The 24,383-nt window shown below is 54.9% G+C and overlaps 1 protein-coding gene across 1 annotated transcript in view; it reads left to right on the top strand.

Moving 5' to 3' along the window:
- Positions 1 to 17,171: 17,171 nt before the first annotated feature.
- Positions 17,172 to 24,383, top strand: part of SULF2 (sulfatase 2) — a 92,739-nt gene continuing 85,527 nt past the window's right edge. Inside the window, exon 1 of the mRNA XM_046678616.1 lies at positions 17,172 to 17,446. Coding sequence (XP_046534572.1) covers positions 17,272 to 17,446 — 175 coding nt within the window. The 5' untranslated portion in view covers positions 17,172 to 17,271. The remainder of the gene's footprint in view (positions 17,447 to 24,383) is intronic.

Genomic DNA, 24,383 nt, shown 5'->3' with positions numbered 1-24,383 from the left:
TACTTTTAATTTTTGTGGAACCTCCATCCCGTTTTCCGTAGTGACTGCACCACTTGTTAGCTTTTTGAAGTGCTTTTGCACCTAGCATCCTGGTGATCTTTTTGGCCACTCTGCCCATGAGAGAGGCTGTTGCCCTCATCCCACGGATGAGAAAGGTGCAGCTCAGAGAGACGGGGGCGAGTTGGAGGCGTAACCGGGCTCAGAGCTCGATTCTGTGGCTCCCTGAGCTGGGAGCTGCTCTGTGTCTCACTTCCACCTCACCCCGCCCACTTCCTCCTTTAGGCCCCAGTGAGCCCGTCTCAGGGAAGGAGCAGCCCTCAGGACTGGCCTGGAGGCCCCAGCCCTGAGCCTGTCCTGGGAGGCCAAGGTGGGGCTTGTCCCCTTGTGCACAGGGAGATGCTTATGAGTACAGCAGAAGTTCCTAACAAAATCTTTGGGGCAGCTCCTAAAAACCCCAGTGTGCAGGCCACACCCAGCCCAGTGGAATCAGCACCCGGGCTGGGGCCCAGGCATCGGAATGTTTTGCAGCCCCCCAGTAATTCCTGTGCACAGCTGAACTGAGGACTTCTGAAGCAGGAAGAGACGGTACCGGATGGGGTGTCTGCTAGGCACTTCTGCAAAGTCCCAAAAGGGCTCTCAGGTGGTGCCAGCTCCCCTAGTGCAACCCTCCCTCCAGGGGCCGACCGCACCTTTAATGAAGTTCAGACTGCTCCTATTGCCATTTCACCCTCCACCGCCTGGCCTCTGCCCCATCTCACTCTACGCTCCTCGAAGCTTATTGCAGCCAGTCACCCTGGCCTCCTCTCTGTTCCTTGGTGGTATCAAAGCTCGTTCCAACCTCAGGACCTTTGCACTTGCTGTTCCCTTTGCCTGCAGTGCTCTTCCTCCATAGAGTCGCAAGCCTGGCTCCTCCTGATCTTCTCAGCTCAAATGTCACCTCTTTAGAATATCAGGATGCCTAGGCACCCTGTTTTATGTTTGTAGCCCTGAGGACTCTCTGGAATTATCTCAACTTACTCATTTGTCCTCTGTCCTCTCTCCTCTCCCTAAAAAGTAAGCCCGCTGTTGCAGGGCCCTTGTCCATCTCTCTCCACTGGGTCCCAGCACCTGGAACGAGGCCTGGCTCTGAGTGCTCAGCAAACCTTTTTGGATGAAAGAGTCAAGGAAGGAAGGAGGCTCGGAGCCCTACTGGTGGATCTGAATCTGGCGTTTGGGGATCAAGGCGACTGCTCACCATGGCCAGGGCGGGGCAGACCTGTTTGTCCTCTGCAGCAAGCAAGGGTGGGCATAAGGGGGTGGCTTTCCCGCCCTCACCGGTCCCTCTGCCCCCTCGGCACCCAGCCCAGCACTGGAGCTGGGTTTGTGCTAACGTGGCTCGCAGAGGAGCGCTCACCCTCCTTGGGCCACAGTGGGACAGCAGGCCCTGCAGAAGAGCTGGCGGATGCCCTGCTTCTGACCGGTCTCAGGCCAGCTGGGACGTGGAGGTTCATCTGCGAGATTGGTGGCGTGACATCCTAATGAGGGCTCTGGGTAGAAGACTTCCCCATGTGGCCTCGGAAAGACAACTCACCCCTTGAAAGGAGCGGTTACAGCACCGGAACCCGCCCCCCACCGCTCTCCCCACCCCGAGCTCCTGACAGCTCGCGTCTGCGGAGACCGTCTGCACGCCAGGCAGTGTTCTGAGCGCTCTCCCAGGCAAACACGTAGCAACTGCGATGAGGGCGTCTCGGTCTGTGCCGGCTGCTGGGACCGAGCCCCGTGGACTGGCGGCTTCAACCACAGATGCTGACCTCGCACGGTGCTGGAGGCGGGAGGTCCAAGATCCAGGTGCCGGCCGATTCCATGTCTGGTGAGAGCCCGCTTCCTGGTCCCTGGACGGCACCTCCTGGCTGTGCCCTCACGTGGCAGAGGGGGCAAGGGAGCTCCTGGGGTCTCCTTCATAAGGGCGCTAATCCCGTTCCTGAGGACTCCACTCTCAGGACCTCGTCCCCTCCCCAAGGCCCACCTCCAGATGCCCTCACACTGGGGCTCAGGTTCCAACATGTGAATTTGGGGGAGACACAAACATTCTGTCTGTAGCACAAGGATATTCTAGTCCCCATTTTACGGACGAGGAGAGTGAGGCTCAGAGAGGCTCCCTGCTCTGTCATCGTGCTAGAATAGGACGTCACAGGGGGGGCCCCGTATTCAACTCAGAAATGTTTTGTTTGTTCTGCACACTGTTTTGAACGTTTTTAGAAGTTAGTTGTCAGATTTTTTAACAGTTGTGAGATTTCTCATTTTAAAAATTAGAGTTTCCAGCTTCTAAGAAATAGGGAGGTGTGGGCCACATCTGGCCACACTGGGGTCCTATTTCCACTTCTCCACTTTGCTGCAGTCCCTCCCATTCCCTATTGTCTGAGGTTGTGGCCACATCCATCTGCCACGCATCGTGGCGCCTGCCCTGCCGCTCTCCTCATTGTGGAGCAGGATTTCTCTGTTCTTGCACCTCTACCAAAAGTGGTCAAACGAGAGCTGGGGAGAAAGCGATGGGTGGGTTTTTCTTATCCTGGGCCCACTTCACGCATTGTGTCACCTGCCTGGCCACAGGGGCGCTTGAGTTTGTGCCCTGCTACAACACTGTTCACACCCGATGGCCACACTTCTAGGGATGATGCATTGCAACTTGGTTTATAATAATAGTGAGTCTCATACCTGTTGGGTGCGTTGCCAAGCATTCAATCATCACAACAGCCCTTTTAAGCAGGGCCTGTGACCATCTGCATTTCGTAACTGAGGAAACTGAGGCACGGTGAGTGACGGCCCCACTAGAGCAGGAGCTCCTAAGCCTGTTCATTTTTGGACCGTCAGCGCTCAGCCCGATGACTGTTTGAAACAATGACTGAGAGGATGAACAGATGACGCTCCCCTCCAAGTCTTCGTCTGATTAAAGCCATCGGCTGCAGGAGACTCATCGCAGGTCACTGTGACACTCCAGGTGGAGGGATGGGCTCTGATCAGTGTCATTCCGGTTCTTTGCTTGTGTCTCTCCTGCATAACGGGACACCCCCAGCTCAGTGGCTTCAAGCAACAACACTCTATTTGTGACGACTCCGTGGGCTGCCAGGTGGTTCTCCTGCTTCATGTGGTATCAGCTGCAAGGTCCAGAATAGCTCCCGTCAAACGGCTGGCAGCCGGTGCTGGCCACCAGATGCATCCGCGGAAGGGCTCCATCCTCCGCCTCTTCCCCCGCCACTTCCTCTTCCTCGCAGTATGGTGGTCTCAGGGTCACCTGACTTCTGAGTGCAAAAATGAAAGCTGCCAGGCCTTCTTAAGGCTCGGCTTAGGAAATTCTAGGGACCAAGGAGCAAGAGTGGCTGGCAGCTCCTGGAGGAGGGCTCCCAAGGGACACACCTGCTTTTTTTTCTGCGCTTGACACTCCAGTTGAGAGTCTCATTGGCCACCTCTGGTCACATGATCACCCCTTGGTCACATGGTGGGAGAGTGTAGGGCATCTTGGCAGAGGAGACGGAATCCTCAAAAGGAAGTTGGGGTGCCATTGTCAAAAGAGAGGGACCAGATGCTAGACAGACAGAACGAGTTAGAAACTTCTGCATGGCCCCTGAAGAAGTGGCTCTGCCCCAAGATGAGCAGTTAGCATCTTTAAATGAATAAATGAATGGCGGATGGATGGATGGATGAATGAAGGAATGAATTTTTTTAAATCTAGTATAAGTGGAATGCCCAAATCTGTGTAGCTGCCAGGTCAGGGGCCCCATAGTTCAGGCACTGCTGGGGGTCTGGGAGCCTCCTCATCTTATGGGGCAAAGCCAGCTCCCAGGATCCCTGCCCTGCCTCGGCATCCTCACCCCCAAGATGGGGGGGATTTGAACTGACTCCTGGAAGGGAGAGCATGCACGGGGCTGACGGACCCACAGGCACAGCGGAGGGGCTCTGCCTCCCCAGACCCCTCCCCGTCGTGGACACTGGCAGCCCAGCTCTTACTCCCTCCTGCCGGTCACCGTACACCTGTACACACAGCACACCTGGTGACACACAGTGAGGCCCCCAGGGGTGGGGAGACCGCCATTCGGAGAAACTGATCCGAGCTTGAAGAGCACCTCTGACCCCCGGCTTTCCTCCCACTCAAAGGTCTATTTCCAGCCACTAATTAGATTGCACACAGCACGCCAGGGTTGGAAATGGACCTGTCATTCGAAAGTCTCTCGACTCGCATCTCTAAATTTAGCGGATTCTTGGGTAAAAGTTGCTTCAGGCTCCCTCCCCCGCCGCTGAGGACAAGCTTCTCGAATAATTGTAAGCGTCAGGCCGTTTCCAAGGTGAGCTAATGAGAAACTCATCTGCTAATAGCTGGGGCGAGATGGGTGAGGATGGCGCACGGGGCTGTGGACGGGGTGGCAAAGGGAGAAATCATTGGATTATTAATACCAGGCAGTGAAAATAGCCTTTTATCCCTTTTATGTTATTCTTGAAGGAAACTTCCATCTCTGGAAACGTAAATACGTGTTCTGTGGGGGGAAAGAGCACCGAGAAAGTGTGGGGTTAAAGAATGAGGAGAGAGCTGTGACTGGACTCGTCTGTCCCAGCCAGGCAGTCTCCACGGAGAACCAGCCCACAACCAGGTGTGAATAATGACTCTGTTCAGGTCCGACTTTATTGTTTTTGGCCAAAGGCCTTTTGCAAAAATAACTTGGTCGCTTGCTGCTAGGGGAGCTTTTGTCCACAGCTCAAACAAAAGAACAAAGGACAGAGGTGGGAATGTCTCTATCTGATCCTCATTTCCCCTAACCACCCAGGAAGGGCCGCAGGTGTGGCCTACCTGGAAGGTGTGGGCTGGGGAAGGCGGTGTCCGGCCTCACCTGTGCCAGGCTGTCTCTCTTCGTCCCGCTGCTGCCATACTGGTCTGGATTCTGTTCTTCAAACCGACCAAGCTCATTCTCACCACGGGGCCTTTGCACTTGCTCTTTGCTTTGCTTAGAAAGCATTTCACCCATGACCGGCTTCTCACCCACCTTCTGGTGTCAGCTGAAACTCACCTCCTCCTAGAAGCCTCCCCCGATTTATTCTCTATCCTGTCACCCTGATCATTTCCTTCAAAGCTCTTAAGACCATCTGAAATTCATCTTCACTTATTAATTAGCTGTCTCCCACACCAGAATGTCAGCTCTGTAAGGAAAGACGCCTGGCCTGCCCCGTGTCCACTGCTATTTTCCCAGCGCCCCACACAGTACCTGGCACATAGTAGGTGCTCAGAAAAGATCAGAGAGCTTGGAAGGTTTGCAAATGGGCCCCAGCCAAGCTCCAGAGGACCTTTGTTTGGCCTGCTCAATGTTTAAAATGTGTGGAATGTTCTCACTTGGGAAACGGCATCTCCACTGGGGTCCAGTCCCCACCCCTGCCTGTCCCCCTGAGTCCAGGCCACATCACTCACTCAACTCTCCTGCCTGGCCCCTGCAGGCATTTGCATTTGTGTCCCTGCTTTAGATAAAGACACCTGCAGACAGATGTCTCTCTCCAGAGGAACCAAACAACACCCAGACTTCTTGTGAGCCCAGGCCTTGCACCAGCCCACTGGACTCCGGCTGACGCAGTCCCATGGATGGACTGAGGTGTGGTTCCCGGTGGGCAAGACCCAGTGGTCCTTGTTTGAGGGGTCCATGCACGGCCGTGAATGACACTGAGTCTCCTCGTGCTCTCTTTCAAGCCTCTGAGTCATGAGGGAGAGAGACCCAGGAACCTCTCCTTTGTGGTCTGCCAGGAGGCCTGCTCCCCTTGGAAGAAAAGGTTCAGCGCCCTTGGTGAGCAAGAATTTAATCGCAATGTTATTGCATCTGATTCTCTGTGTTGCTCTCCATTTATGGCAGGAGTTTTCCCCTGGGGGCGATTTTGCCCCCAGGGCACATTTGGCAACGTCTGTAGACATTTTTGATTGTCACAGTTGGGGTGGGGAGGGGTGCCGCTTGCATCCGAGGATAGAGGCCAGGGATGCTGTTCAACCTCCTGCGCGCTCAGACAGCCCCACCGCAGAGTGACCCAGCCCCTAACGTCAGGGTGCCGAGGTTGAGAGACCCAGTTCAGGGCGAGTGGTGCTCATTCCCCACGGAGGGAGAAAACTTCCTTTGTCAGTAAATTTACTGGAATAGAAAGACAGTGAATGAAAGATAAATCTGGCACGAATGAGAGTCCAGCGGAGCTTCTGAGACCCGACGGATGGGACAGAGCGCCCCGGGAACGGTTGGTCACCACGCCCCTTTGGGAGCAGAATGTACCGTTTGCCTCCCACCAGAAGCCCCTGCCCTGGGAGCTCCCATCTTGCCAGAAACTTCCTGGGGAGCTGCCTGTGAAACCACAGCAGTTGGTTCTGGGCCAGGTGGAGCAGCCGCGCTGTCCTGGGCTGCGTTCTGGCAGGTCCAAGCTCTGGCAGGTCGGGAGCTGTCTGCAGTTCTCACGCCCAGCCGGACGTCGTGATCGTCCCTCCCTGGTCCGGCCCTGGAGCCCATGCCTGGCATCCCCCCGGGTTCAGTCTCCCACCAAAGACAGGCCAGCGGCCACCTGATGGGCCTGGGGCGGCAGCCTCCCTCCTTGGTGGCCTGAACGCCTAGGGCCCGAGGGCGCGGCCTGGGGAGTGTGGTTTCTCACATCAGCCAGAGGGCAGGACTAGGGGATGTTCGGGCCAGTTCCCCCCATCAGATCCCACACTTCTGTTTGCATTTCTGGGTTTCTTAAGTGGCTTCCTTCCTACTTAAAAACAAGAATTGGGGAAGTTTTTTGAAAATAGTGGGAATAAGGAAATGTTTTCAGTGCAGATGTAATTGGGGAAACTCCGCTGTCTGAAATCAAGAGAAGTCTTCTCTGCGGCTTTCACATCCAGGGCAGGCCCTTCCTCAGAAGAGGTCCCTTCAGAGCCCTCTGGACCCAACACCCTTGATTCAGCCCTTTGGGTCCTGTGAGAAGCAGGACTGGGGCTGAGGAAACCTTCAGGTGCCCCCAGGGCCTCCTGAGGCTCAGGCTCTCTGGAATGGGCGTGGACGCGAACTCCAAAGCTTGGCAGATGCAGACAGGCTGAATGGGACTCAGATCCAGTGCCCCTTCCTATAAGGGGTGATGTGGCCCCTGCCAGGCCCAGGCCTCTGTGACCTGGCAGGGCCCACTGCATTTTCCAGGATGGTCACAAGTTACCCGCATGTGCATCTCCAGTGTGAACTCATTACTCTGTCTAGAGGTCGGGTATCGCTGGTGTCTCCTCCATGAATCTGGCCAGGCTTGTGTATCCCTTGTAACCAATAGGAGGGTGGAAGTGATGCTGGGGTTCAGTCAGAAAAGATGAGGGAGCTCCACCCCTGGGAGTGACCCCGGGGGCACTCCCTTTTCGGAGCCCTAAGCTGCCACACAAGCAATCAGACCCCACCCTGAGGCCACCATGCGTGAGGAAGCCCAGGCCACATGGAGAGGCCCCCCTGAGGTCCCAGCCAACCGCCAGCAGCCACCGATGACTCCATCCCCAGTTCTGGAGCCTTTGCAGCTCTGGCCTCAGACGCCCCAAAGCAGAGAGCAGCCCTTTCTGGTGCGTCCTGTTCAGATCCCTGATCATGGGTCCCTGAGCCTAAAAAAAAGATTTCACCCCACTACTGAGTTGGGAGGAAAATTCTTACATAGAAATGGTAATTGGAGCCTTTGGCCGGCCTTTCCTCCATTCCATCATTCATTCATTCATTCAACAATATCTAGATTCTCACTTTTCACCCCTTCACTGTCCCCTCTCTGGTCCAAGCAGTGTCCATGGCGGTCGCCTCACTGGCCTCCCTGCATCCACCCTCATGCCCTGCAGTCTGTGCCCCACACGCAGCCAGAGGGATCCTGTGGAAACCTCCCTCCGCTCTCAGCACTGCTGGGCTGGAACTCTTCAGGTCCCCCTCGCTCTCAGTTCCCCTCCGGCCATTCTTGCCCACTTTGTGCTCCTCGAACACCCGGGACATTTACACTTGCTTTTCCCTGTGCCTGGAACACTGTTCCCCTGGATATCCACAAGTCACGTTCCTTCAGCTCCTTCAGGACTCCACCCGCTGTCATTCCTCCCCTCCCCCCATTTAAAGATGCAGCCTTCCCCACACCAGCACTCCCAGCTTCCCTCTCCTGCTTCATGTCCTTAGGACTCATCACCTCATGTGCTTGTAATCTACTCTGGGGTCTCATCTGTGGAAGATGGTTCCTTTCTGGATCCCCAGCTCTTTGAAGGGGCCTGGTGCACAGCAGGTGCTCAGTAAATAGTTGTGGACCATCTGGAAACATCAGCCCCCAGGTCGCACCAGAGGTGGGGCTGTGGAGTTCAAAAGAGACAGCCCCCGGCCCAGGAGGAGCATCTGACGGGAAAGACGACCCCCTGGAAAATAAGAACCCAAACGGAAGAGAGCACAAAGGACTCACGAGTTGTGACGTGTGCTGTGGAGAGAACGAAGCTTGGATGGGGGCCTGCCTCAGAGGGAGGCCAGCACAGGCTTTCTGTTCCCCTGTCGGACCCCACCCATCCCAAACTTCAAGGCCGTGCCCAGGGAACAGTCTGCTTTTCTTGGCAGGTGAGGAAACTGAGGCTGGATCAGGACCAGAATCCATGACTCCCACACCCGCGTCCCTTCCCCTTCTCCGCACCACCTTTCTTTGATTGGTTGACAGATAAGGATGAGGGAAGTCTGCCTGCGATAGGGCAGAGTTGGGCACGGGCCCAGGCCGAGGGCTAGCAGGCCCGGTCGTCAGGGCTCTCAACACAGGCAGGAGGTGGCTGGGACACATCTGAGTCAACACTGCCTCCAGCCTGCCCTACCGTTCGGCTCATTCAGTTGCAAGAGACAGAGAAAGCAACTCAGAGTGACCTAAGAAAAAAAGAGAATATGATTCACGTCCCTAAAGAGTCAAGAGTGAGGAAGTTGCCCTGAAAAGAAAGAAAACAGCTCAAACTACTTGAAAGAGAAAGAGGAAACCATTGGTGCCTGAAACAAAGCACCTGCAGGTAACTCCTCCTTCGGGCTTAGCTGGATCCAGGTCTCAAGTGTTGTCAGACCCGAGTAAGTTCCATTTCGCAACCCTGTTCGCTTCTGGGTGTTGGCTTCGTGCCAACTCCACGTAAGGCAAGATGGCGCGTCAGAATCTTCCTCCGCTGTCACACCGGAATGACAGGGAACCAGTTAGCCGGTTGAAAAAGAGCCACCTAATCAGGGAGGCCAGAGCCCCTGGATTACGCTGATTGGTCGAGCCCGTGATTGGCAGGGGGCTTGGAAGGCTCTGATTGGCTCAGGTCCAGACGCCTTGGTCTAGCCTTGGAGTGCTGAAGCTGGGGCCTAATTTGAACCTTATGGACCAAGCATCTGGGAGAAGAGGCCCCCCAAATGAAAACGTATAGAAGATCGGGTGGCCCAAACCAACATAACACTAGCCCACGTTTATTGGGTGCTTATTGTATACAGATCTGAACAGGCTTCACGGGCATTAAGCCATTTCATCCTCACGGCTCTGTAAGTGTTATTGTTGGCCCCACTTTCCAGATAAAGACACTGAGGCCACAAGAGGTTAGGTGACTTGCCCAACAGGTAGTGAGTAGTGGAGCCAAGAATCGAACCCCGGGTGGTCTGGCTCCAGATCCCAGCTCCACTGGCTCCCTAGCCTGTTCGCTGCTGCATTTTCTGCTGGCCTGTATCCGTCTGTCTGCCTGCCTGTCTCCACTCTCTGTCAGCTCCTTGAGGGGAGAGCTTTGTGTCCGCTTTCTTCACTGATCACGGAACAGAACCTGGCACGTGGATGCTCAGGTGTATGAGCATGTGAATTACATGGCCTCTCAGGCACCCATCCACTTGACCTGCAAACGTTGTGATGCTCAGCTTCCCAAGACTTGGAATATATTGTTTCTAAACATTCTTTGAGTTCTAACTATAATCCACGGCCCCATTCTAAGAGTTCACCTGTGGTTTGCCGTGACCTCCTATCTTATTTTCTGACCTTTTCACCTTTAGCTGGAGTCTTTCCAGTCCAGCTGTTGACAGGTTGACTCCTTAGAACGTGAGCCCCGTGGTGGCAGGGACTTCCTTTTCACTGCTTTATCTGCAGTGCTGAGAACTGTGCTCGCACATAGTAGGCCCTCGAGAATTCTAGTCACGTGACTAGTTACATGGGCCACTGGGTTCTAGAGCCCTTCTCTTTACGCCCTAATTTCCTTTCCATTCTGAGCCCTCGTCTTGAAACCTGATCTTTCGCTCCTTGCTCTGAAGGACCCTCCTCTTGTCCCCTGTCCTGCTCTTGAGAGCTGGCATGCTTCTCTGCCTCCAGCTGGAATTCCGAGCACAGGCACAGAGAGCCAGCAGGCACCCTGGACCTGGGTGGGGGAGCCACGGAGGGTCTGGCCTGTAGGCTGCAGGAGCTCCTGTTGCTTCTCTGGCAGCCCTGGAGAGGAGGAGAGAAGGCTGGAAAAAGCCTGTGGCCAAGAAGAAGGGAGACGCCAGACAAGTGTAAGGTTTAACAGATGTGCATGTGTCATCCCCTGTCTAGACGACTTCTGGGCTTGTGAGATTCCGGGCCTCACATTTCCACTCCTCCGTCGCCTGCTCCTTGTTCCGGCCGTTGTTTCCCCTGCCTGAAACACCCTGTCCTCCACCCTCTTCCTCAGAGTCTACCCAAATCTGGCAGAGCCTTCAGAACTTTGGTCCTTTCAGGCTTCTCAAACTTTACTCTGTAAGGACTCCTCCAGGCAGCCCTCCCTGACTGCCCCCAGACCAGCAGTTTTCCCGTTCTTCTTCCTGTTTGTGCAGCACATTTAACCTCAGCCTCTTGTATCATTCATTGGTTTCCAGGCGAGTGCAGGAGTCAGGAGAGGTCTCTGGGGTCAGAACGTCTGAGCACAAACCTCAACCATGCTGTCTGCTTGCTTTCTCAATCCAGGCCCTGCAGGAAACAGGTGGTACTCTTGCCCAAGGTGGGAGCGGAGTGTAAGGAAATGAGTCGTACCCATCCCTGGGGCTGGGGACAGCAGGGAACGTCTCCTGGAACACAGAGAAGGCCACCCACAGGAGCTGTGACCCTCATAGGGCAATAGAGGGCTGTGGTCAGTTCCCGGCAAGCTGGCAGGGAGGGCACCTGGGCCGTACCCCAACCCCACCCTCCTCCCATCCTTCCTTTCCCTGGCAGTGTCCCCTTTGGCCAAAGGCAGCCACGAGCCAGAGAGCACAGAGCCCATGATGTGGTCCATCCAAGTGAGCCTCCCAGGGCACAGGGAAGAGCAGAAAGCATGAGGAGGGACAGGATTCAGTACCCAAGTGTCATGACCTTGAGCAAGTTCTAGAACCTCTCCATGCTTTGGCTTCCTCTCTGCAAATGGAGCATCCTAACTCATAGTGCCGGAGCCCCAGAGGGCGGGGCTGGACTCTACCCACGGTGTCTTCCCTCTCTCTCATTGGCCAGGCCTGGGTCACGTGTCTGTCTCTGGGCCAATCACTGGAGCTGGAGAGATGGGATGTGCTGATTGGCTCCCCCTGGGTCACATGTTTCACCCCGCATTCAAACTGCACAGAAGGGGCAGAAGGGGGTCAGTGCCTCCACCCACACCTGGGGACCTCACCCCAGCCCACTGGGCTCCAGTCACACAGTCTCTGTGCTGCTCCTCACAGGTGCCAGACACGTCCCCACCCCAGGGCCTTTGCAGATGCTGCTCCCTCCGCCTGCGGCCTTCATCCGGATGGCTGTGTGGCCTTTTCCTCCCCTCCTTTAGGTCTTTGCTCAGGTCTCACCTTCAGAGGTTAAGACGGAAATCTCCCCCCTCCCCAGCACCACTTACCCCCTCTGACAACTAGAGTTACTGGTTTATTTCTTCATGGGTCTTCCCCACTAGAGTGTCAGCTTTGTCCACATCTGTATCCTGACACCTGCAACAGTGCTTGGGACATACAGACACTCAAGATATTTACCGACTCAGCCAAGAGCTCTCTCTCCTTTCTTCCCACCTCCCTTGGGAGTTTTCTCTGCGGATCAATGCCTCGTTCTGCCTCTGGCCACTTCTTCTCCCACCCCTTTGGCTGTCTGATTGTGCCCAAACTCCTCTCGGCTACCCTTGTTGGATTTGGGGATCCTCAGAGAAAAACAGCCATCTGGGTCTTTCCAGACGGGCCTGGGTGAGGTCCCAGGTGTTTCCCCGAAGCTGTGGTGTGAGGAGCCGGGAAGTCCCCGCTCCTCTCTGCCGAGCGCCGATGAATCCAGATGCAGGAGTGATGTTTCTGACCGCTCGGGACATCGGGCGTTTCCAGAGATGTCTTCCTGGGCTGTGACGGCTTTGCCAAGGTCTGTGAGAAGACGCAAGACGAAGAGAAGGAGCCGGATGGATCTTGGAGGACATGGGAGGTGGTGTCGGCGGGATAGAACGTGGGCACTGTCGGCCGGCTAGTACGGCACGGATCCACCGATTCTCGGGTCGGCCACTTTGAATCTTTGACCAAGAAGGAAGAAAATGGAGGCAGAATCCCTGTGTCATTTTTAATTAATTTCTTCGGCATCCGGAGAGAGGGTGGCACGAGGCCAGGGGAAGTGGGAGCCAGGGGAACTCATCAGAAATTGACCTACGGATGACTTGATCTGATGGAATAATTAGCTCCTGGTATTCTCCGGTCTCTGGAATCAGAGCTTTGACTTCCATCCAGAGGAGGAGCACCCTGGCTGGCGGGTTACAGCTGCCCGGGAGCAGGTGGGCTAAGAAGACCACCATGGGACCCAGGAACAGAGTCCAGCTGACCGTGTTCCCCACCTCCACCCGGCCCAGGGTTCCCAGTTCCCCTGCACCTCGCATCCCAGGCCCAGAGCCACAAAGGCCCTCAGGGGGCATGTGGCCACCTGCTACTTCCCTTGGCAAATGAGGAAACAAGCTGGGAGCCTCTCAGGAACTTGCCCAGAGATCTTCCAGAAGGTTCTGAGGGGGCAGGCTGACTCCAGACAGAGTGGGTTTGAACCCCCTCTCTGCCCTTGATTTAGCCTTGTGATCACGAGAAAGTGCTTCCAACTCCCTGTGCCTTCACTTTCTCATCCATAAAGTGGGTATGATGTCGCTGGGTGGGTCTGCAGGTCAGCGAGTTGCTGTGTGTAAAATGCTTAGAGCAGGGCCGGGGCGTCACAGGCTCCCAGGGAGCATCCGTTGTTATTATTTCTGGTATAAGAGAGTCGCTGTCTGTAGGGCATCTCTTGGAAATTCTCTCGCCGTTGTGTTGTCGCTCCATGTCTGTCTGAGGGAACACGAGCGTGCATTTTCACGGGCTGGTTGGCACGTTGGTTCAAGTGCAAAGCGCGACGCATCCTGGTGTGTTTCCTGACAGGGGACGTGGACAGATAAATGGCATGATTTGAGGACCACCCCATGATTTGGGGTAATTCGGGGACCAGTTAGACGTCTAGAGCGAGTCCCCTTGTCAGCCGTCTGAAGCCCCCGTTACCTCCGGCCAGAAGTCTCGGGGTGGTGCTGACGTGCTCTGACTCCACTCAACACCTGCCAATCTCCCCTAAAAGAGAAAGTGCAAGCAAGCTCGGGGCTCCGCCAAGAGCCTGAAATATGGACCAGATGCTGCTAGATGCAGGAACGCAGAGTCTGCTTTCTTTGGCTTTGGTTCTAGAGAAGGGAGACGATTTTCCATTTATCCTTGGATAGAAAGTTTGCTTTTTCAAAAACATGTATTGTGTTTTTTTTTGTTTTTTTTTGTTTTTTTTAAGATTTTATTTTTTCCTTTTTCTCCCCAAAGCCCCCGGTACATAGTTGTATATTCTTCGTTGTGGGTTCTTCTAGTTGTGGTATGTGGGACGCTGCCTCAGCGTGGTCTGACGAGCAGTGCCATGTCCGCGCCCAGGATTCGAACCAACGAAACACTGGGCCGCCTGCAGCGGAGCGCGCGAACTTAACCACTCGGCCACGGGGCCAGCCCACATGTATTGTGTTTTTATTTTTAAATGAGGGCGCTTGGTCCATGTTGAGCAGTCAGGAAAGCAGAGGTCACACCCCATCTCTGCAGTTTCTTCTCCAGGTGGGCTGGGGACGTGACTGTGCCTCAGTTGTTCTCAGCTGTAAGATGGGACGATACTCGTACCTGTGTGAGAGCATTGTCATGGGGACTGAAGGGGATGCTGTGGAGAGAGGCCCGAGGCAGCACCCGGGATAGGAATAACAATCTGATAATGGTTCTCACTGTGAACTGTGTTCCACTTAATACTGTGTGCCAGGCTGAAGTCACAGGGCTCTGTGTTAACTCATTTAATCCTTCACTCCCGTTTTACAGATGAGGAAACTGAGGCACAAAGTGTGACGTTACTTGCCCAGGGTTACCCAGCAAGTAACTCCATAGTCCGTGTCTTAAGCATCACACCACGTGACACAAAGCAGGCGCTCAGTACGTGGTCGGTGCCGTGGCTCTGGCTGCTGAGAGATGTGTCTTTTAGCAGGTGGGCAGGTGGGTGCTTGCCCTCCGGCCCCATGAAACTCATGGTTCCCAGGTCAACTCCTCTGATGCTGTGACTGTCATCTCGCCTCCCTGCACAGATGTCCTGTCAGAGATCCCCGCGGAGGGAAGCCCTGGGGGGAGCCTGCTCCCACTCCCAGCCTCCCTGGGGAGAGTTGACTGAAGGGGCTATTTTCAGAGGTGGCGTGGGGGTAAGGGAGCACGCCAGGAATGCTGTCGCCCCGAGAACTAGCATCGGAGGGGAGCCATTGCTACTCCTCGAAGGGCCAAGAGGAGGGAGAGGTACCCACTGAACAGGGGGGAAGCCGGAGCCGGGAGGGGTGCCTTCTGGAGCTGTGGCCGGACGTGGACAGACAGAGGCATAGGGAGCCACTGCCTGCTGGGGAGGAGCAGAGGCAAGTGGACACGCTGGTTTCCTGCCTGCCTCTGCCCTGCAGGCTCCCAGCAGGGCTTCCGCTGGGAGAAGCAGCAAGACCCCAGCACTCAGGGAGTTGCAGAGATGCCAAGGTCGGCTTTCTGGCACCCCGGCGGGATGGAGAATGGACCAGGAGTGACAGACAAAGAGCAGGCCCCCCCCCCCCCCCCCCGCCCAACCCTTCTTGGGGTCTTTTGCACCACAGCGTCCCCAGAGAACTTAGAGTGGCCGACCCCTCCTTGGTGACCCCCGGAGGGTGACGGGGGAGGGTGTCACTGATGGAGGCCTCTGAGCATCCAGACCCAGGTTATGGCACAGCCATGCCGAGCCCAGGGTGCCTCACCCTGCACAACTCAGAGGACTTTAACAAAATCCTCATTCCTTTGTTTGTCTGAATATTTATGTGGCACCGACTGCACCGGGCATGGTACGAGGTGCTGGGGACCTAGTGAATAAGGTCCCATTTCCTGCCCTTAGGGAGCTGACCCTCCAGTGGAGAGAACTGGGCAATAAATAAGATAATTGCAGGTTGTGGTAGGGATTAGGAGGGAAATAAAACCGCTTGTAAAATCTGGAGAGGGCCTGGGGTGGGGGCACCCCGTTAGATGGGCCGATCAGGACAGGCCTCTCTGAGGAGGTGACATTTGTGCCAAGGCTTGGCAGAGGAGAATGAGCCCAGCACATAAAATCTGGGAAAAGACCCTTTTAGGTAGAAGAAGGAGCAAGTGCAAAGGACCTGGGGCAGGAACTAGCTTGACTTGTCCAAGCAACAGACAGAAGCCAGTGGGGCTGGAGAGTAATTGAGAGGAAGGGGGAGAGGTGGGCAGGGGCTGGGTCACATGGGCCTGTGGGCCCTGTAGGCAGTTTGCGTTGTGTTCCCGGAGCCCTGAGGAGCCAGCGGAGGGTCTGCACAGATGAGGGACAGCACTGGGACTGAGGTGAGATGAGCGCCTTGCACTTGTACAGCCGGGAGTGACTGCCCCTCAATTGTGTGCCCTGAGCGCCTCGCTGAGTGATAGGACCTGATTCGAATTTTAGGGAGATCCCTCTGGCTGCCCTGGACAGAGGGGAGGATGGTGGCAGGGCTCAGGGAGGCAGAGAGACCCCTTCAGCAGCTGTTGCAATCCCACAGTCCCGGGAGAGATGACGCAGCCAGCACATCCCCCTCTGCGGAACCAGGGGCCTGTGGCTGGGGTGGGGGCGGGGTTCCTTCAAGGTCACAGGGCCGATGACTCAGCCCAACTCCCAACTCTGACGAGTTTGGTTTCCTCTCAATGCAGCTGCTCGCTCGCTCGCTCTCTAGTTTTAAATAAATGAGACCAAAAGTCTATATCTGGACAGGACTTGAAGGCTCATTTCCTCAAGGAGTAGAAAAATGACCGCAGAGAGCAAAGAGCAGGGCGCGGTCCGAGACCTGCCTGAGCCCAGGTGGCTGTGCCGCCTCCCCTCGCCCACCTCTGCTTGTGACCCCCGCTGACCCGGGTGCGGGGGGTGACTGAGCTCACAGTGGAATGCAACAGCTCTTCTCCCTCAGCTTTTCAGCTCTCAGGTTCCTCTTTTATCGTTTTGTTTACGCTGCATCTTAAAACTGCTACGAATAACCTGCCCAGCTATGGGATCCATTGGCAGGGGGCCCTCCCACACAGCCCCGCTGGATGCAGTTCTTACAACTCGTGTCTCCCCACTTAGTTCACGGGGAAACTGAGGTGCGTCCCTGGCTTATTGACAGGGAAACTGAGCTGGGGGGGGGTGGAGCCAGGACTGAAACACTTGGGGACTCCTCCAGCCCAAAGGGGACCCCGTGCCTGGCCCCGCCATCCAGACCCCTCCCTGAACCACGTGCGGCTCTGAGCCGGGGCCGCATCCCCTCCCCTCCACGTCCCCCCGGGGCTGGCGGAGAAGACAGACCTAGAAATGTCTCCCCCAGATCGGCCGCTTCCTTCCCTTTCTCTGGGGGTGATTTGTCTGCTGAGTTGGTTGAGTGGCTCAGAGACAGGCTGACTCTCTGACTTGGGACTAGGGCTGCCACCGACAAGTCCAGAGGAAGAATTCTGTCTGCAGAAGTGGCCACAGAAGGCTTTCCCGCCAGCCTGCTGCCTGAGTGAATTGCAAATACTTCTCCTGTCACTTTAGCCGAGTTAGATTTTTGCTCTGCTACAGCGCCCCCCCCCCCATGAAAGAAACGCCCCCGTCAGTGCCAGAAGCCGTCGTGGGAATCACTATGTGTGTGCAGGCAGTGGGGCAGCCTCTGTGCAGAGATTGACCTGGTTCTTTTTCTCCTACGTTAGATCCGTGAGTCGAGAGGGAAGAGGGAAAAGAAAGAAATCCTCATAAGGCAACCCCAGCCTCCTGTGCCCTGAGAGAAGCCGCGGGTCAGCAGACGCAGAGATGGCGCGCCCGGGCCTCCGGCTTTGCCTGCTCTCCGCGACTGTCTTCTCCCTGCTGGGTGGAGGTTCAGCGTTCTTGTCACACCACCGCCTGAAAGGCAGGTTTCAGAGGGACCGCAGAAACATCCGCCCCAACATCATCCTGGTGCTGACGGACGACCAGGACGTGGAGCTGGGTAAGCATCTGCCAGCGGGCAGCATCTCCCCGGGGGCCACCGTGTTGGGTCTGAGGCTCCTGATGCACGTCGGTCGTGTAGACCTGTAGAATTCACTCCGAGTGGATTTAAATTACGTCACGGGGGCTACCCCGCACACGCGGGTTCACAGCTTGGTCCTCAAGGTTAGGGGTCTCCAACCTTTTCCCAGTGCAGAGTGCTTCGTGGATTTCCCCAAAGTCTTAGGGAGAACAGATGTTAAGACGAATTCATTATTTTCATCCAATTCCTATTGAGTACCTACCATGTGCCAGGCAATATGGCTTCTCAGCAGTGAGTGAGACAGGCACAGTCATGGAGTGAGGGAGACAGCCCATCAGCACGATTCCAGGTTCACGTGTAAGATCATTTCAAGAAGGGAGAGATGCTCTGATGAGACTGAAGAGGGCGCTGTGCTGGATGGGTGGGGCTGAGAGTGACTTTGGGCTTGTAATCAGGGAGGGCCTCTCAGAGGGCGTGATGTGTGGGCTGACACTGAACAAAAGAAGGAGCCAGCCTGGATGTGTGTGTGTGTGTGTACGCACTCATGAATGTGTGGACCCCTGCTCCACCAATCTCAACAGCCATGGGTGGGCTCGGCCTTCCTTGGCGGCATCTGGCAGCAGGAAGGGTGGGCACTATTGCTAGTGACCTGACCCGGTTCACAAAGATGATGCAGTGGGAGGACCTGCCTGGCCACGTCTCGTCCTAGGCTTCCTCTCTGTGCCGCACCATGGGCTCCAGGTGGAGCAGGGGTGGACGGGCCCTTACCAAGGCTTAGTTCATTTACACCAATGGCAGGCATGACAATGGCTCCTCCAGCTCATGGCCTTCCTTCCCCACACAAGCCACCCCTCGGCCGCATCCTGGGTTCATGTCTGAACCATCCTGACCCCTTCCCTGCCCTCCTGAGCAAGACCAGGGGCTCTTCTGCCCAGCGAGGGTTTCTTCATTTGCATGAGGCTTTTCTCACCAGTTTCATTCATGTGAGGAGGAGACCCCATAAACAGGGCCACCAGGAAGGGGACCCTCCAGAGTCGGTCCCAGCCAGACCCTCTGCTTCCCCGGCTCGCACTCCACTCACATTTCCCGCTCCCCTCTGCTTGTCTCCCTCAGTGTAAACCTTCTTTCTCCGCATCTTGGATCGTCTCCTCCTTGAATGCCCCAGTGTTACAGGTCCCGTTTCTCCATGTTAAACCCTGTACAGTGTTGCCCTATAGAAATATAATGCGGGCCACAAATACCAATGACATAAGCAATTTTAAATTTTCTAGTAGCTGCGTTTTTTTCAAAAGTAAAAAGAAACTGGTGAAATTAATTTTAATAACATTTTATTTAACCCAATCTATCCAAATAATTATCATCTCAGCATGTGATCAATATAAAAAGTCATTAATGAGATAGATTACATTTTTTATATCATTTTTGAAATCTGGTTTGTGTTTTATACTTAGAGCACATCTCAGATAGGACTGGCCACCTTTCAGCTGCTCAGGAGCCATCTGTGGCTTGTGGCTACTGTACTGGACAGCACATAGCCTTGTGCATTTTCCTTCTATAAATTAGATTTCCCTTCTCATCATCAGTACGGCCATGTATTGTGAAGATCTGGGGGAAAGCCTTCCAAACGAAGGGAACAGCATGTGCAAAGGCCCTGAGGCAGGCAAGGAAACAGATGTGGCTGGAGCCTGGGGAAGGGATGTAGAACATGAGACTGGGGAGAGAGCATGGAGCCAGATCTTGGAGGCTCTCGTGGGTTGTGGTAAGGAGTGCCAGTAATTGACCAGGTGAGGGGTGGGCCTTTAGCTGCTGTCCACTGTCAAAGGACAACTGAATACTGTTGGTGGCAACAAACTTAACAGTTTTGTGGATAAGCCTTTGCAGCCAAACATAAAATTGTGGTGAAGCCCCACTTGCAAATCTACACCCTTTTTGAATCCAAGATTAAAAACATGAATCAGTCTTTTAACTGCCAAGAAAGGTGATTTATATGCATCCAAGTCCCTCCTGATAATGATTTGTATCAATGATCACAAGTATCGATTTTTCTCCAGGAGCTTATCAGGGCAAAAAGAATTTGCATCCAGAAAGCGATCGAAGCCCAGAGCTTTTATTAACAGTTTGACACATACAATATCCGTCTCCCCAGCAGCATTTAGCATGAGCCATAGTGGATAATGACGGGGAGTCCACAGACCATGCCATGGGGCATGAGTTTTGTTTCCAGCAGGATTTTGCAGGGAGCACTTGCGGGTGGGCAGCGCCTGGACCTCAGAGCACTTCCGTCTGCCTCGGGGGCCCTCGAGCTGTTTCCGTCATAGTCATGACTGGGAACTCAGGACTCCCTGGACGTTCATTCCTGCATTCAGCAGATGTGTATTAAGCATCTTCTCTGTGCAGTGACCTGTGCTGGCAGCTGGAGGACTGGGGAGGGATCGTTCCAGGCGGAGAGGACAGGAAAGACAGAGTCAGAAACAAGCTTGGTTGAGTTGGGACAGAAAGAATGCCTGGGAGCTGGGGTGGAGGGAGCCGGGGTACCAGAGGAGAGAGATGAGGCCAGGAGTCGACTGGGACCAGGTCAAGAGGGTGGAGGGAGCCGGGGTACAAGAGGAGAGAGATGAGGCCAGGAGTCGACTGGGACCAGGTCAAGAGGGCCTGTGTGGCTGTGATTTTATTCTTAGTGAAATGGACATGGATTAGGAGGCCTTAAGCAGGAGAAGCTGTGACCAGACTCAGGTTCCAACAGGCTCCCTCTGGCTGTCATGTCGAAACTGGAGTACAGAGAGCAAGAGCAGAGACACAGAGACCCCAGAGGAGGACAGTGCAGACACAGGGCAAGCGACGATGGAAGCTTGGACCAGGCTAGGAGCAGGGGAACCCATGAGACGATGATGAATGGGTTGGATGTGGGGGCATCATAGGCAACGCCTAGGTTTTTGGCCTGAACCACAGTGAATGGTTGAACGCCCACTCTCAGGGACAACACATTTTTGCTGCAGCACCGTGTTCCAGCTAAGCCTCATCTCAGAATCCGGTTGTAAGTTTGCATCTGTGAATCTCGAATAAAACCAACAGAATCTGCAAATATAAGGAAAGGAGCCGTGGGTGTGATGAGAACACGGGAGAGAGGAGGAGAGCAAAGAAAACCTTAGCCAACCTAAAATATATAGATTCCTTCTCCTCATTTTGCAGATAGAGAGACTGAGAAGAAGTCACTTGTCTAAGGTGACACAGCTAGAACATGGCTAACCCAGGCTTGAGCCAGAGCCCATGATCTGAACCACTGCTCGACTTAACCAGTCCGCTGGGGTGGCTGGAGAGTTGATGCTAGATTGCTAGTGTGTGTGTTAGTTTTCACCGGGACAAACATATAGAATGTCTCTATACACACGTCTTTGCACACGTGAGCGTTTCTGGAAGATAAACTCCAGGAAGTGGATGTGGTGGGTAGAGCCTTCGTGTTCCGTGGCACCTGTCAGCTGCCGCCCCTAGTTACAGAGGTCGTGCCTGCACGTCTCCCCCGCCACAACAGCCAGCCCCTCCAGCAGCAGAACTGGCTGTTGAAGGAGGTGAGGGATGGGAAGGTGGTAGTCGGGGGAGGGGGGGATGGGCTTTTTATAAACCACTAGACAGACCCAGATCAATAATGCATGTTCCCAAAAAGGCCAGCACATTATCTCACAGTCAGCTACAACTGGCACGCGGAGGGTGGTCCTAAAAAATTTATCATCTGCTATTTTCTGCTCATCCGTGCGGCAGTTCTGATGGTTTTCGGGGCTGGAGACTTCTCGACTAAGATCATTCCAGGCTTGCCTCCAGTCCTGGGGAGGACAACAGCCGTCCATCCTAATTAAGGTCTGGTCGAGAGAACTGGTGCGGGGCGCAGCACAGCAGAGGGGCTCGTCCTGGTTCCTCATTGCAAGGTGGGGCAGTGGGGGCTGTATATTCACTCTTCCTGTCCCTACATGCATTTGACACACCTCTCTGACGTGTCACCCAGCACTATCAAAGGCCCAGGGGAACTGGTTCCAGGGCATATTGGTCAGTAAGTGGCCTCAATTATCAATATGTTTTCAAAGCGATTGGGAATGTCCCTGTGTCTGGATGACCCTCGGAGACTGTCAGGGTCTTGGCTGGCCTTCTCCATCAGGAGGGCAGGAGAGCGAGAAGCGCATGGAAGCCACGGTCTCATTTGCACGTGTGCTTGGTCAGACAGGCCACGAATCTGGTGGCCTCTGCCAGGGTTTACTAGTTTAATTTGATCCAGACAAACCTTTGCTGAGCCTCCGGGCCCGGCCAGGCTCTGAGACACCACGGTGAGTCAGACGTGGTCTTTACCTGGAGCAAGGAAATATTTGCAACGTCCCAGTGCCGTCTGTTCTGTTACTTGAGATTTTCTTTAACTGGACTGACTTTTTGAAGCTTAAGTATTATTTTAAAAGGAAGTTTTAAATTATGACTGTAAATGAAAGACCGGTATCCATCGCCTTCGGTAAAAGGTCCCCGCCAAACCAAGTCCGATGAGAACAGCTGTGCTTCCAGATTTCAGCCGGATGCTGCTTCCCACGAGGCCGAGGCTGGCGTGTCTTTGTCAGAGAGGGTGATGGGCGGTTTGGAGAGAGGACTTCCGGGGGCAGTGGCACCTCCCCGAGACTCTCTCCTTGACCTGATCAGCAGGATGGAGACTGGCAGAGGGAAGAGCTTTCTCAGGTGTGAGTTATAGGCTTTTAATGTGGGAGCCACACCAATGTGGGAGCCGCATGGCGGCAGCTCTGTGTCTGAGTGTAGGGAGACAGTCACACCCTAAGCCCCAGAATATGAGGGGTTGGTTCTCCACTCCCCATTTTCCTGAGGGTCCGTGTCCTTCTAGAGGCCCCCTGAGATTGCCTGGATTTCCAGTGTGCCCCTCAAGGCTGCATGAACTGTGGAGCAAATGCTCACATTTCAAAGGAACTCTTTGCCTTTCAGAATATTTTTAAATGAAAATACTCCCAATAAAGATGTAAGGATGAGAACTCTTTAGCGAGACAGCTAGGTTCGAATCCTCACTCTGCCACCTACTTTGTGGCCTTGGGAAAGTTGCTCGCCCTCTCTGTGCCTCCGTCGACTGGTCTGTAAAGTGGAGATGATGATCCATCTGCCTAACCTTTCTTGTGGGGACTCAGTACCCGGCACGTATTCCGTCTGTAGGACGGTTCACTCGTTCTCTCATCGTTAAGGCCTCTCCTCCTTGGGTCCGGCCTTGGCCGGTGCCTCCGAGTGCTGCCTATCTACAGCAGATTCGACCTTTAAAGATGACTTTGTGCTGTAAGTCTTGTGGCACTGAACCTCAGGCTGACTGTCGCGTCTCCTCCCGCTCTGGGTCAGGCCGGTGCGACAGAGGGGGCCTGCTGGCCATGCTCAGGCGGGAGGGCTGGCCAGGCAAGGCACACACTCGGCCGGGCACGTGAGCCTGGCCTGCTGGCGCTGCCCAGACCCGAGGGGCGCTGGTCAGTCCGCCGTGGGCCCCCCTCCGCACTGCGTGTTCTTGTGAACAGAGGTGCACCATCGCGGCTGACAGAGGGCGGCAGCGGGTGGTGTTGGGGGGCTGCAAAAAGCCCCACGGAACCAAGCGGTCCATTGGATGTAAAACCACGTGTGTCGCAGCCACTCTCTGTCCGTCTGAATTCTGTCAGTTATAAGTGACAGAAACCCAACTCAAACCGGACCTGGCAAATGAAAAGAGGGGTTTATTTGACTCACGTAAATAAAAGTCGGTGTAGCCTGTGAGCTTCAGATGCGGCTGGATTTAGGCCTCTCTCTGGATGTCACCTGTCCCTCCAGGGCCCTGAGCTCAGCTCTCCTCCGAGGGGCTCCGCTGGCAGCCCAGCCTCCACATGGCACCCCTTGCCTCGCCAGACCTACATGAATGCTCCAGCGAGCCTTCCTTAGGGAAAGAGTCTCTCTCCCACAGGTGCCCAAAAAAGTCCCCAAACTAAGTGTTGCGGGGCTGGCACCTTCTGGGACAGCTGGTCAACCCAGCACCATCCGGGGGATGGAGCACAGTGATTGGCTGGTCTGGGTCGTGTGCACATCCCTGGAACCAGGTAAGGGGGCCAACCCCACATGAACCATGAGGGCCGGGAGGGGAGTCGGGCTGACTCCCTAAAGGGGTGTTCAAGAGCTGGTGCCAGAGGAAGGCAGAGTGGCTGGTGTGCAGTCAAGTCCGGGAGGTGCCCGTGCAGCCTCAGGGGGCTCTCTCTGAAGCAGGTGCTCCCAGGGTGGCCCAGACCCATTCATCAGGCATTAACTGAGCACTACAGTGTGCCAGAGGGGGTCCAGCAAACAAAATGGGCAAAATCTCTGCTCTTATGGAGCTTACGTTCTACTGCAAGAGTTCATACAAAAGGTCTATATAGTACTTAAGATCGTGGGAAGCGGTGAGGAGAGGAAAGCAAGGAGCGGTGGAGAAAGGGCGAGCTGTGATTTTGTGTAGGGTGGCCTCACTGGGAAGGGGACTTTTGGGCAAAGAAGATAAAGGAACCAGTCAAGGGGATTCCCCTGGGAAGAGCATACTAGGCAGAGAGAACAGTGGGTGCAAAGGCCCTGAGGCAGAAGCAGTCCCTGCAGAGCAGTAAAGAGGTCAGAGTGGCAGAGCATCATGAGCAAGCGAGACAGAAAGAGGTGAGGTCTGAGAGGTGATGGGGTGGTGGTGGGAGGGTGGATCATGTAGGGCCTTTAAACCAAGGGGCGGACTTTGGCTTTAGAGTGAGATGGACACCAGAAGAGGACATTGAGCAGAGGAGCAACACCATCTGACTTGTGTGTTAATATGACCCCTCTGGTGATTATATGGAGAACAGACTAAAGGGATGTAATAACAGCAGGGAACTCAGTGAGGAGTCTACTGCGATGGTCCAGGCAGGAGATGGGCCCAGTG

Source organism: Equus quagga, chromosome 12, assembly GCF_021613505.1.
Source record: "Equus quagga isolate Etosha38 chromosome 12, UCLA_HA_Equagga_1.0, whole genome shotgun sequence".
NCBI lineage: Eukaryota > Metazoa > Chordata > Mammalia > Perissodactyla > Equidae > Equus > Equus quagga.
The sequence above is the reverse complement of the archived record's forward strand: the minus strand, read 5'-3'. Positions and strand labels throughout refer to the sequence as shown.